The sequence below is a fragment of the Carcharodon carcharias genome, chromosome 25 (assembly GCF_017639515.1).
Source record: "Carcharodon carcharias isolate sCarCar2 chromosome 25, sCarCar2.pri, whole genome shotgun sequence".
NCBI lineage: Eukaryota > Metazoa > Chordata > Chondrichthyes > Lamniformes > Lamnidae > Carcharodon > Carcharodon carcharias.
The window spans coordinates 36,161,922-36,174,417 of record NC_054491.1 but is presented as its reverse complement, the minus strand read 5'-3'; the positions used below and the strand labels follow the sequence as shown (position 1 = coordinate 36,174,417).

The following is a 12,496-nucleotide window of genomic DNA, read 5'->3' as shown; positions in this document are numbered from 1 at the left end:
TATTATTCAGTGATACATCTTACTCTTCCAGCCATTTTATTTACTTTAGACTATAGTTAGCCTCGGCTCAGGCTGTTATTATGCAAGTTTATATGCGTTATCCGAAAACCGAAATTATCTGAAATCCAAAATGCAACCGGCCCTGAGGGTTTCAGATAAGGGATACTCAACCTGTAGATTCAAAAACATTAGGGCCATTCATTATAAACGTATCAGTTTTCTTTTGAGAGTGTTAATACGCCAGAGGGATAAACTGTCATGGGCTGAATTATCTCGTCATAACAATGTAATTGTGCATATATCAGGAACAATAGCTTCATTGAATCCAGGTAGGTCTGCATTAATAGGCCTATTGTGTGGTTCTCACAGCTCAAACTGTATTGTACATTTTTATTTGAACCCAGGGAATACCAATCTTTGGGATTCACTAAAAAGATTTGAATTTTTCTTTAAATGTCCAATACAACCTACAAAATGATTTGTCACTGCAGGGGTACTGCCTGAAGTAGACAGTGATTTGAGCAGCAAGAGACCCTGGACCCTTGATTCAGTTTTCTAAGCAATTCACAAAAATTAAGAATCTTATAAAACAACCACCTCAAATCAAGTGTTTAAGGAAGCGTAACCAGGACTGTTAAGGTTTATACATTCCATCGACCCATTCATAAATAAATAAACCTACAATTGTTGGGTTTACTGCAAGTGACATTTGCCCAAATATACAATCTTTCAGATCAACAGTGCATTTACCTCCAGGACACACCACTGACAGGGGACAGATCCACGTTAGAATGAATGTGTTTAGAGAAAGGTCCCTGAGAGTCGTTGGGGCTGCCAGAGGACAATCGAGCTCTCTTCACACCTGGGGAAAAAAAGAAACAGAACAAACTGAGGACCAGCCTCAGAAGGCTTTATAACATTGTACAGAATGGAACTCTTGCCCCTCACAAGGTGGACCACTCTCCTCTCAGGGATGGAGCTCGTCACCAGATCAAGTTTCAGTCTTACTACAAGAGTACCAGCATTTCTTCTCAATTCACTAACCAGTCCCAACAACAAAACTAAAATCAGTGAGTAGTTGGAATTCTGTCTTCATTTCTACTCACTGTGCCGTGTAAATATATACAAGCATTGGATATTGTGCAGGGCAGAATAATGCCAATGCCAAATGTAACAGGAATAAGCTACAGCAGACACAAAGTTGAAGCCCTGCAGTCTTAAAATAAAGTAGTTAATAAGGGGCAATTGATTAGGGATATGTAAGTTTTAAATGCCATAGATAGCATTTAACCAGAAAACTACTCCAAATTAATGCACGGAAGTAGGAACCAAACATAAATTAGCCCAAAATCGACATTGGAAGAGTAGTTTTTTACTGAACGTGTGTTAAATTTTTGAACAGTTAGAATAGTGAAAGCAAAAAAATAAGAGTTTTCAAAGTGAGAATCTCAAGGGACGGTAGGTACTAGAGCCTAGTACTAGTTTTGATGGACCAACTGTCTTTACATTATAAGCTTTAATTATTGTATTTCCCAGCAGTGGCTGAATATCAAAATACATTTCCAAAATGCCTCAATAGAACTGTGAGTGCATTCCCCTCTCCTCCCCTCCCAGAAGAGTACAACACAAATGCAAGCCAATCCCCTGTGCAGTAGTGTACTCCCCAGCAGGATAGCACAGAACATTTAATGAAGCAATTCTATACCAAAAATCAACCAGTTACTGAATTATTCCCATCTTCTCAGGTGGAAGAAACACCAGCAACCAATATTCACCACCCTTCTCCTTCCCAACTTAATTTAAGTATCTGTTCAAGAATTCCCAACCACACTAAATCATAAAACAGAAAATTCTCTACATACAATGGGTCTGTTAACGTGGGGCAGAGAGAAGATAGGTTAAAATTTCAGAATCATAGAAATTTACAGCAAAGAAGGAGGCCATTCGGCCCAGTGTTTGTGTCAGCCGTAAAAGAGCAATCCAGCCCAATCTCACTTTACGGCTTTTGATCTGTAGTCTTGTAGGTTACAGCAGCTACATATCCAGGTACTTGACGAGGGTTGCTGCTGCTACCGCTCTTTCAAATAGTGAGTTCCAGACTTCCACCACCCCCTGGGCAAAAATAAATTCCCCCTCAAACTCCTCTCTAACCCTTTTAACAATTATTTTAAATCTACACCCCCCAATTATTGACTTCTTCACTAAGAGAAATAGGTCCTTCCTATCCACTCTCGAGGCCCTTCTTAATTTTATACACCTCAATGAAAACTCTCCTCAACCTCCTTCATTGTAAACAATTCCAAACTATCCAATCTTTCTTCATAACTAAACTTTTCAAGGCTATGTAAATTTCCTCCAAATCCTCCTTACAGCAATCACTTCCTGAAGAACGGGGTGACCCACACCCTTACCTAGAATCTTAAATGATCCATCCAGTTCCCAAACAAACAAATATCGTCTCCATTAAACATCATAAAGGAACTAACTGTACTTCCTTTGTGATGTACATTGAGTCTACATCACTTAGAGCTTAGGCAACACAATTGTTGCGTCAAATTAACTTACCCCTTTTAAATTGGTTAATGAACCATCTGTCCTTTTTAATGTCTGTAATAGTGGCTCTGTTCTTTGGAACTTCAATCAGAATTTTGTTCAGCAGGCCTGCGTAAACCAGACAGACAGTCATACAAAAGGCAATACTATGAAGTCTTAATGGAAATGAGTTACTGTAAAGGTGTAAAGGTCTCCTAACTGTCCCTCGCCATCTGTGTAACAAGGTACCCGTCATTACATTACAGCATAAAAAACACTCAAGCTCTATAACAGTAGAAGATAGCTTACCAGCAACAGGATGATAGTGCACCCCAGCCAAACCAGCGAGGCAGGTAAGGGAAAAGCAGCAAGTACAGAGTAACAGGAGTTACAGGAGTAGACCATTCAGCCCACTTAATTACATCAAATCTTAACTCCATCTCCCAGCCTTGGTTTCATAACCCTCAATAAGCTTACCTAACAAAAATCTATCAATCTCAGTTCTGAAATTTTCAACTGACTCCAGCCTCTTTGAGCGATAGAATTCCATATTTCCACTACTCTGTTTGTGAAGAAATGCTATCTGACATCATCCTCAAATGGCCTAACAACAATTTTAAGGTTAGGCCGCCTGGTTTTGTGCTTGCACCAGAGGAAATAGTTTCTCTTCTTTACCAAACCACTCATTCAATTATCTGAAGTACCTCAATTAGATCACTCCTACATCTACTATACCCAATGACTATTGTGCGTCATTAAGTTATCAAAGAATCACACAGTGCAGAAGAGGCCCTTCAGCCCATCGAGTCTGCACCGACATGAGAAACACCTGACCTACCTACCTAATCCCATTTACCAGCACTTGGCCTATTGCCTTGAACGTTATGACGTACCAAGTGCTCATCCAGGTACTTTTTAAAGGAGGTGAGGCAACCCGCCTCCACCACCCTCCCAGGCAGTGTATTCCAGACCGTCACCAGCCTCTGGGTAAAAAAGTTTTTCCTCACATCCCCCCTAAACCTCCTGCCCCTCACCTTGAACTTATGCCCCGTTGTGACTGACCCTTCAACTAAGGAGAACAGCTGCTCCCTATCCACCCTGTCCATGCCCCTCATAATCTTGTACACCTCGATCAGGTCGCCCCTCAGTCTTCTCTGCTCCAACGAAAACAACCCAAGTCTATCCAACCTCTCTTCATCCACGGCCATTCATGGGACATCCAAAGAGAAAACGCAAAGGGGTAGATACCTGAAAATGAATTACTAACCCACGCTCCATAGCACACATCACAGGGACACCAAGAAAAAGTAGTGGTTGTTTTTTTGGGAGAATGATTAAGGAAGACAAAGAGATCAAAGCTTGGAGTTATTACTTAACTCAAACTCCCAAGATTTAGTTATGGCCACTTCCTTGTGAAGGCAGTTATGAAATGAACATTGGGGATTTATTCTCTTTAGATCATTTCTGCACCAACAATGCCGCCAGAGCACGCTAGTCATTGATACAATGATAGGGGCACAGTAGGATTCATGATTCTCATATCACTGCTGGGAATAAATACAATTAAAAATAGCAAGTTTTACACATGACAGAAAGCTTGAAAACTTAGCTTAGCAAAGGGATACTAAGGCAAGTCTGGTTACATTTTAGAGATTCACTATTTCACTTGTGCTCAGGATCAAGCACCACTTGCAAAAGCCCTTGCTCACTATAAATTTAAGTGTGACCTTACATGCACAGTCCCTGGTTAATGATAAACTATTACTCCAATGAGCTCACCAGAATTGACAGCTTATATTCTCCTAGCCTTCTGCTAAACACTCTTTTGAAGTATGCAATTTAGTTTATAAACTATGAATAAGGTTTACCATAAGTAAAAATTAAACAACAGGCAAAAGTCAAGACCATTGATTTTACTTGATTACAGAGCTTACATTTCCTTGAGTACATGATACCTGACCCTGGGCCAGCAACCCTGGAATAAACTCACACATGAGATGTTATCCATAATCAAGGAGTATCCATGTAACCACCTCTCCATTGGCTGCAGTGTGACGGAACAGGGAAACTTGAAACATTAGCAGAGATCAGTCAAATATCTTTGTCACTGCCTGTCAAGGAGCTCTCAAAACATGCCCTACCCATAGATACTGTGTGGAGCCTCCTCCATCAGCAGAATCAAGTTTTTTCAGATTTGGACAATGCCTCTGGAAGGTCCATAAACAATAGCATCTGGCTGGCACTTGTCTGGAACAAAGGCCAACACATTAAGTGTAATTTTTTTCCCAAACCAGAAAATGCAAGCTACGACTAGCAACCTTCCATAAGCACTATTCACAACTCCTCAGATACTTAAACAGTCCATGTCCAAATGCAGCAAGACCTGGATAATATCAAGGCTTGGGCTGACAAACGTCAAGTTACATATGCATCACACAAGTGCCTGGCAATGACCATCTCCCACACGAGAGAATCCAACCATCGCCCCTTGATGATCAATGACATTACCATCACTGAATACCCCACTAAGAACATCTTGGGGGTAACAAAAATAAAAACAAAAAACTGCAGATGCTGGAAATCTAAAACAAAAACAGAATTACCTGGAAAAACTCAGCAGGTCTGGCAGCATCGACGGAGAAGAAAAGAGTTTACGTTTCAAGTCCTCATGACCCTTCAACAGAACTGAGTGAATATTAGAAGAGGGGTGAAATATAAGCTGGTTTAAGGTGGGTGGAGAGAGAGACAGAGAGAGAGAGAGAGAGAGAGAGAAGTGGGGGGGGTGGTGTGGTTGTAGGGACAAGCAAGCAGTGATAGGAGCAGATAATCAAAAGATGTCACAGACAAAGGAACAAAGAAGTGTTGAAGGTGGTGATATTATCTAAACGAATGTGCTAATTAAGAATGGATGGCAGGGCACTCAAGGTACAGCTCTAGTAGGGGTGGGGTGGGAAGACTAGTAGGGCATACAAGATTTAAAAATAATGGAAATAGGTGGGAAAAGAAAAATCTATATATTATTGGAAAAAACAAAAGGAAGGGGGAAGGAACGGAAAGGGGGTGGGGATGGAGGAGGGAGTTCAAGATCTAAAGTTGCTGAAATAAACATTCAGTGCGGAAGGCTGTAAAGTGTCTAGTCAGAAGATGAGGTGCTGTTCCTCCAGTTTGCGTTGGGCTTCATTGGAACAATGCAGCAAGCCAAGGACAGACATGTGGGCAAGAGAGCAGGGTGGAGTGTTAAAATGGCAAGCGACAGGGAGGTTTGGGTCTTTCCTGCGGACAGACCACAGAAGTTCTGCAAAGCGGTCGCCCAGTTTACGTTTGGTCTCTCCAATATAGAGGAGACTTGAGTTTTCCTTGGGGGGTTACCATTGACCAGAAACTGAACTGGACTAGCCATACAAATACTGTAGCTGCAAGAGCAGGTCAGGGGATAGGAATCGTGTGACAAGTAACCCACCTCCTGACTCCTCAAAGCCTGTCCACCATCCACAAGGCACAAGTCAGGAGTGTGATGGAATACTCCGCACTTGCCTGGACGAGTGCAGCTCCGCAACACTCAAGGAGCTTGACAACATCCAGGATAAAGCAGCCTACTTGATTGGCACCACATCCACAAACATTCATTCTCTCCACCACCGACGCACAGTAGCAACAGTGTGTACCATCTACAAGATGCACTGGAGGGACTCATCAAACCTCCTTCGACAACACCTTCCAAACCCACAACCACTGCCATCTAGAAGGATAAGGCCAGCAGATAGATGGAAACACCATCACCTGAAAGTTCCCCTCCAAGTTGGAAATATATCGCCATTCCTTCACTGTCGCTCGGTCAAAATCCTGAACTCCCTGCACTCTGGGTGTACCTGCACTACATGGACTGCAGTGGTTCAAGAAAGCAGCTCATCACCACCTTCTCAAGGGCAATTAGGGAAAGGCAATAAATGCTGGCCCAACCAGCGAAGCCCACATCCCACGACTGAATAAAAAAAATTAACAGAAAGTGTAAGTTTTTCTTTGACAGCCCACTTCATCTGTCACATGTTTATTTTGCCTAAGGACTATAACACACAATTACTGTCATTATTGCAAGAATATCTGCAGTCAATTACTGGAAAATTTAAAAGTATTAATTATCAAGCACAACCCTGTAATGTGCTAAGTATCAATTCTACGTCAAAGCTATGATTGAGTGGTACAGAGTGGATCATTGCTGGATCAGGCTGTGGGTTCAAGTTTCACTTCAAAGACTTTAAAGCGTAATGTAAGACGACCTGAATCCAGTATTGAGAGGGTGCTACACTGTCACCTGTGCTGTCTTTTGCCGAGTTGATAAACCAAGGTTCTATGTGTCATTTCAGGTAGTGTAAAAGATCCCCTGTCCTGTTCCAAGGACAGCAGGGAAGCTGTCCCGATGCTCTGGCCAACATTTACCCCATAGCCAAAAGACTAACTGGTTACTTCACTACAATTTGTGGAACCTCGCTGTGTGCAATTTAGCTGCTGGGTGTACCCAAGAAGACAATGACAACAATTCAAAAGCAAATCACTGGCTCTGATGTCACTCCTATCCAAAACATCCAAGTTTATTTCTCACCTTAATCTAAAAGGAGTCTAACTATTCTATAGTACATGAAGCACTTGGTTGAGATACATTATTGTTACTGTGGGGATTTCAGATTCACACTCCATTAAAGTTTCAGTTGTGATGAGCTCCAATGGTTCAAAATGGTTAAATTACAGAGACCGTGAAAGGTCCAAAGTTTAATCCCCAGTCTGAGCTAGCACAACTGATCTCAGTACCCCCAGGTTTGGACAGGTGGGGAGAAGAGAAACCAATGACCACAGCCCAAAGTAAATGGATAGACATCAGGAGAGGACAGAGAATGTGTTTCAAAGACAGGATTCAGATGGCTGTGATGCTCACAGCCTTTGAACAACTTGCCTCACTCTCTGGACTCATAGGGAACAGCCACTCGGGCAAGGATTTAGAGACGTGCTCTGCCCTTGGAACCATAATCCGGCACATAATGGCTAACTAAAAGAATAGAGGGGGAAAACGATCAAAGAAAAAAAAAAGCTCTTATCTGAACCCCTCAATTAAATCAAAATTATAACTCTTTACATTATGCACTTTATCTGTTGGTACATTGCTGGCACAAATCTGCTATTATTCCACTCAAATTTGTGAGTTGGCCTCTTATCCATTCCCAGCTCCAGCCTCCTTACTAACAATAGTGTCACTGTAATAGAATAGGAATAGGCCATTCAGTCCCTTGGGCCTGCTCTGTCATTCAATTAGATCATAACACAGATAGCATTTCCAAGAGTACTCCTTCAGTACTGCACTCAAGTGCTAGTCCAGATTATATGCTCAAATTTCAGAATGGGTCTTGAATTTGCAGCCTTCTGATGCGAAGGCGAGAATGCTACCCACTGAACCACAAACACCTGATGTGGTGGCAATTCTTCCCCTCTGTAATTTTACCAAGAGTTACTCTCAACGCTGGACTGGCCAAGGAACCCTTATCATTTCCTTACTCAGTGGAATGGGATCGATCTTTTTCCATGGTGTCAGGTATAGTTTCTTCTCATTCCAATCACAGTACTCCTGGCAACTATCCGCAGGCTGGTCCCAAGGGAGCTCTGCAACACAGAATCATCAATCAGTAAAGATAAACAACAAACACTTGAGCAGTCTCCCCTACTATTCCTCCACAAATGTAACCCCACAAAATGTTTTTCACTGTTGTGCTTGGCCTGTTCATTTCAACATGTGGCACCTTCAAATTTCTTTGCTTGGTTCCAGGAGAACTTGAGTGCTCTGTGAGGTAACTTCCAGCTTGTTGTGTGTCTGTGCACACAGCTTAGCAACGTAGGACTTAGGAGCAAGAGTAGGCCATTCGGCCCTCTTGAGCCTGCTCCACCATTCAATAAGACCACAGCTGATGATTGTGGCCCTAGCTCCACTTTCCTGCCTGACCCCTAGCACCTTTAAAGGAAAACATTAAAATTAATGCAATTTTAAAACTTTGTAGATATGTTTTGACAGCATTCATCACACGTTAAAGTGCCAAACTAATAGGAAAGGCAGTCAGAGAAGTCAAAACATCAAATTGCTGGTTTCTGAAACTTGCAAACACTTCTTACACACAAATGATAGAAGTTTGGAACTCTCTTGTTAATGGCTACAACAATCACAGCAAGGGGGCAAATCAACAGGATCCAGCTTACAAGGCTCCTGGGTTAATCATTTTGCCTGTTCAAAAACGAGGCTCTTAGGGTATGGAGAAAAGGAGTTTGGAAAGGAGCAAGCCTTGTCGCAAATAGAATAGCTTCAAATAATTTCAAATTTCTCTGATGCAAGCAGAGGAATTCTAACTTTTGATAAAAGAGATGAACGGTTGTGAGCAAACCAGAGCTGGCCGCCTGCCAAGATACTTGCTAAGTAAGGAGAAGGTTTCAGGACCACTTTAATCTTGTTCAGCATGGACCCGACAACTCAACTTTAGCTGCAGCAACTTTCCATAAAAAGTCTGCTAGACAGGAAACAAGGGCAGCAAATCAAAACACAGTCATAACCTAGCCTCTATTCATTTTAGAAAAGAAATCAAAGTTTTTCAGTCAGTTGGATCAATAGCAAGTTCACACCACTAGTCGGAAGACTAGTTCAGCAAACCTGCTCTGTATTTTTCCCAAACTGAAGATTGCTCATGGTAAAGTAAGTGGGCATAGTTCTCAACGCGATCTGTGATTCAGAAACTGGTAGTTGCTTCTTCTGGTGTTACATACGAATTAGGAGCAGGAGTAGGCTACTTGGCCCCTCGAGCCTGCTCCGTCATTCAATAAGACTATGGCTGATCTGAACGTAACCTCAAACACACATTCCTGCCTATTCCCAATAACCTTTCGCCCCCTGTTAATCAAGAATCTATCTAGCTCTGCTGTAAACATATTTAAAGACTCTGCTTCCACCACCTTTTGAGAAAGAGTTCCAAAGACTCACAATCCTCAGAGAAAAAATTTCTCATCTGTCTTAAATGAACAAACCCTTATTATTAAACCGTGACCCCTCATTCTAGATTCTCCCACAAGAGGAAACATCCTCTCCACATCCACCCTGTCAACATCCCTCAGGATCTTAAAGGTTTCAATTAAGTTGCCTCTTACTCTTCTAAATTCCAGTGGATACAAGCCTAACCTGTCCAGCTATTCCTCATAAGACAACCCGCCCATTCCTGGTATTAGTCTAGTAAATCTTCTCTGAACTGCTTCTAATGCATTTACATAAGAACATAAGAAATAGGAGCAGGAGTAGGCCACTCGGCCCCTCAGCCTGCCCTGCCCCAGTCCTCAAAACCTCTTTCGTGCCAGCTCCTCATAGCCCTCAACTCCCTGATATTTCAAAAATCTATCTCCCTCCTCTTTAAATACTCTCAGCGATCTAGCCTCCACAACTCTCTGGGGTAGAGAATTCCAGACATTCACTACCATCTGAGAGAAGAAATTCCTTCGCATCTCAGTATTAAATGAATGTGCCCTTATTCTGTAACTATGTCCCCTAGTTCCAAGGATCCCCCACTAGTGGAAACATCTTTTCAACATTGACCCTGTCAAGCCCCCTCAGAATCGTAAATGTTTCAATAAGATCACCCGTCATTCTTCTAAACTCTAATGAATAAAGGCCTAACCTGTTTAGCTGTTCTTGATAAGTCAACCCCTTCATCCCAGGAATCAGCCTAATGAATCTCTTTTGAACTGCCTCCAATGCCAGTATATCCTTTCTTACATACGGGAATGAAAACTGTACACAGTACTCCAGGTGCAGCCTCACCAACACCCTGTACAGTTGTATTTTTAAACTCCAACCCCCTAGCAATACAGGCCAAAATTTCATTTGCTTTCTTAACTACTTGCTCCACGTGCATGCTAACTTTGTGTTTCATGCACAAGAATACCCAGATCCCCCTGTGCCGTACTTTTTTTTGGAGTCTCAATCCATTTAAATAATAATCTGCCTTTTGATTCTTCCTACCAAAGTGTATGACCTCACACTTTCCTACATTAAACTCCATCTGCCAAGTTCTTGCCCACTCACTCAACCTACCTATAGCCCCTTGCAAATTCCCTATGTTCTCATCATAACATGCACTCCCACCTATTTTTGTATCGTCAGCAAATGGATACATTACACTCTGCCCCCTCCTCTAAATCATTATGGTAAATAATTGAGGCCCTAGGACAGGTCCTTGCGGCATTCCACTAGTTACTTTTTTCCAACCTAAAAAAGACCCATTAATCCAGACTCTCTGTCTTCTGTGTGTTAGCTAATCCTCAATCCATGCTAATACGTTATCCCAAATACCGTGAGCTCCTATCTTGTGAAATAACCTTTTATGTGGCAACTTATCGAATGCCTTCTGGAAATCCAAATATACTATATCTACCGGTTCCCCTTTATCAACTCCACTTGTTATATCCTCAAAGAGCTCGAGCAAATTTGTCAAACATGATTTCCCTTTCACAAAACCATGTTGACTCTGTTTGATTGCATTAGGCTTTTCTAAATGTCCTGCTATTTCTTCCTTAATAATGGACTCTAGCATTTTCCCAACGATAGATGTTAGGCTGATTGGCCTATAGTTTCCTGTATTTTGTCTCCCTCCCTTCTTGAACAGGGGTGTCACATTAGCAGTTTTCCAATCTGCCGGGGCCCTCCATGAATCCAGTGAGTTCTGGAATATTTCAACCAATGCCTCCACTAGCTCTGCACCCAACTTCCTTTAAAACCCTTGGATGCAGGCCATCAGGTCCTGGCAACTTGACTGCCTTTAGTCCCATTAGTTTGTCAAATGCTTTGTCCCTCGTGATAGAGACTGTGTCCTCCACCGTGAAGACCGATGCAAAATATTTGTTTAAATTATCTGCCATTTCCCTGTTCCCCATTCTCAATTCTCTAGTCACATCCTCCCAAGAGTCCTATGCTCACTTTAGCCACTCTATTTCTTTTTAGATACCTGTAGAAGCTCTTGCTGTTTGCTGTTATAAATCCTGCCAATTTTTACTTTCATAATCAATTTTCTCCCTCTTTATTAGCTTTGTAGTTATCTGCAGCTGGTTCCTAAAAAATTCCCAATCCTCTGGCCTACCAATAGTTTTCACCGCTTTGTATGCCTTGGTTTTTGATTGGATACTCTCCTTGACCACTTTTGTTAACCACGGGTTCAACAGGTGGTTCAACCTTCTCATCGAGTCCTTCTTTTTGACCGGGATAAATTTTTGCTAAGCATTATGAGCGTCACCCACTAACATTCCCTTTAGTCTATTTTCCCAGCCCGCTTTAGACAACTCTTTCTTACCTCCGTAATTGTCCTTACTTGAGGACACTGGTTTAAGACCTGAGTTGCTTGCCCTCAAACTGAATTTGAAATTCTACCCTCTAGATGATCCTTAACTATGATATCTCTTATTAATCCCACTTCATTAACATTACTAGATCTAAAATAGCCTGTTCCCGGGTAGGTTCTGGCTCTAAGAAACAATCCCTGATGCACACTACAAATTCGTCTTCCATGTTACCCCTGCCAATCTGATTTGTTCAGTCAATATGCAGATTAAAATTAACCATGACAATTGTAGCCCCTTCTTACACGCCTCCATTATTTCCCCGATTTATACTTTGTCCTACAGTGAGGCAACTTTTTGGGGGCCTACAGACGACTCCCATCGGTGACTTCTTGCCCTTGCTATTCCTTTTTTCCACCCAAACTGATTCCACATCACGATCTATTGCACCTATATCACTACTCACCACCGCATTGATAACTTCCTTTATTAACAAAGCTACCCCACCTCCTTTTCCTTTTTGCCTATTTTTCCGGAACATCGAATACCCCCGAATATGGAGTTCTCAGTCTTGGTCAACCTACAACCATGTTTTTGTAAAAGCTATCAAGTCATA

General features: G+C 42.0%; 1 protein-coding gene across 1 annotated transcript in view; it reads right to left on the bottom strand.

Moving 5' to 3' along the window:
* Positions 1-12,496, bottom strand: part of chek1 (checkpoint kinase 1) — a 42,859-nt gene that overhangs the window by 13,533 nt on the left and 16,830 nt on the right. Inside the window, exons 7-9 of the mRNA XM_041174577.1 lie at positions 8,077-8,181; positions 2,566-2,661; positions 751-862 (exon numbers count right to left, since the gene is read on the bottom strand). Of these exons, the coding sequence (XP_041030511.1) occupies positions 751-862; positions 2,566-2,661; positions 8,077-8,181 (313 nt within the window). The remainder of the gene's footprint in view (positions 1-750; positions 863-2,565; positions 2,662-8,076; positions 8,182-12,496) is intronic.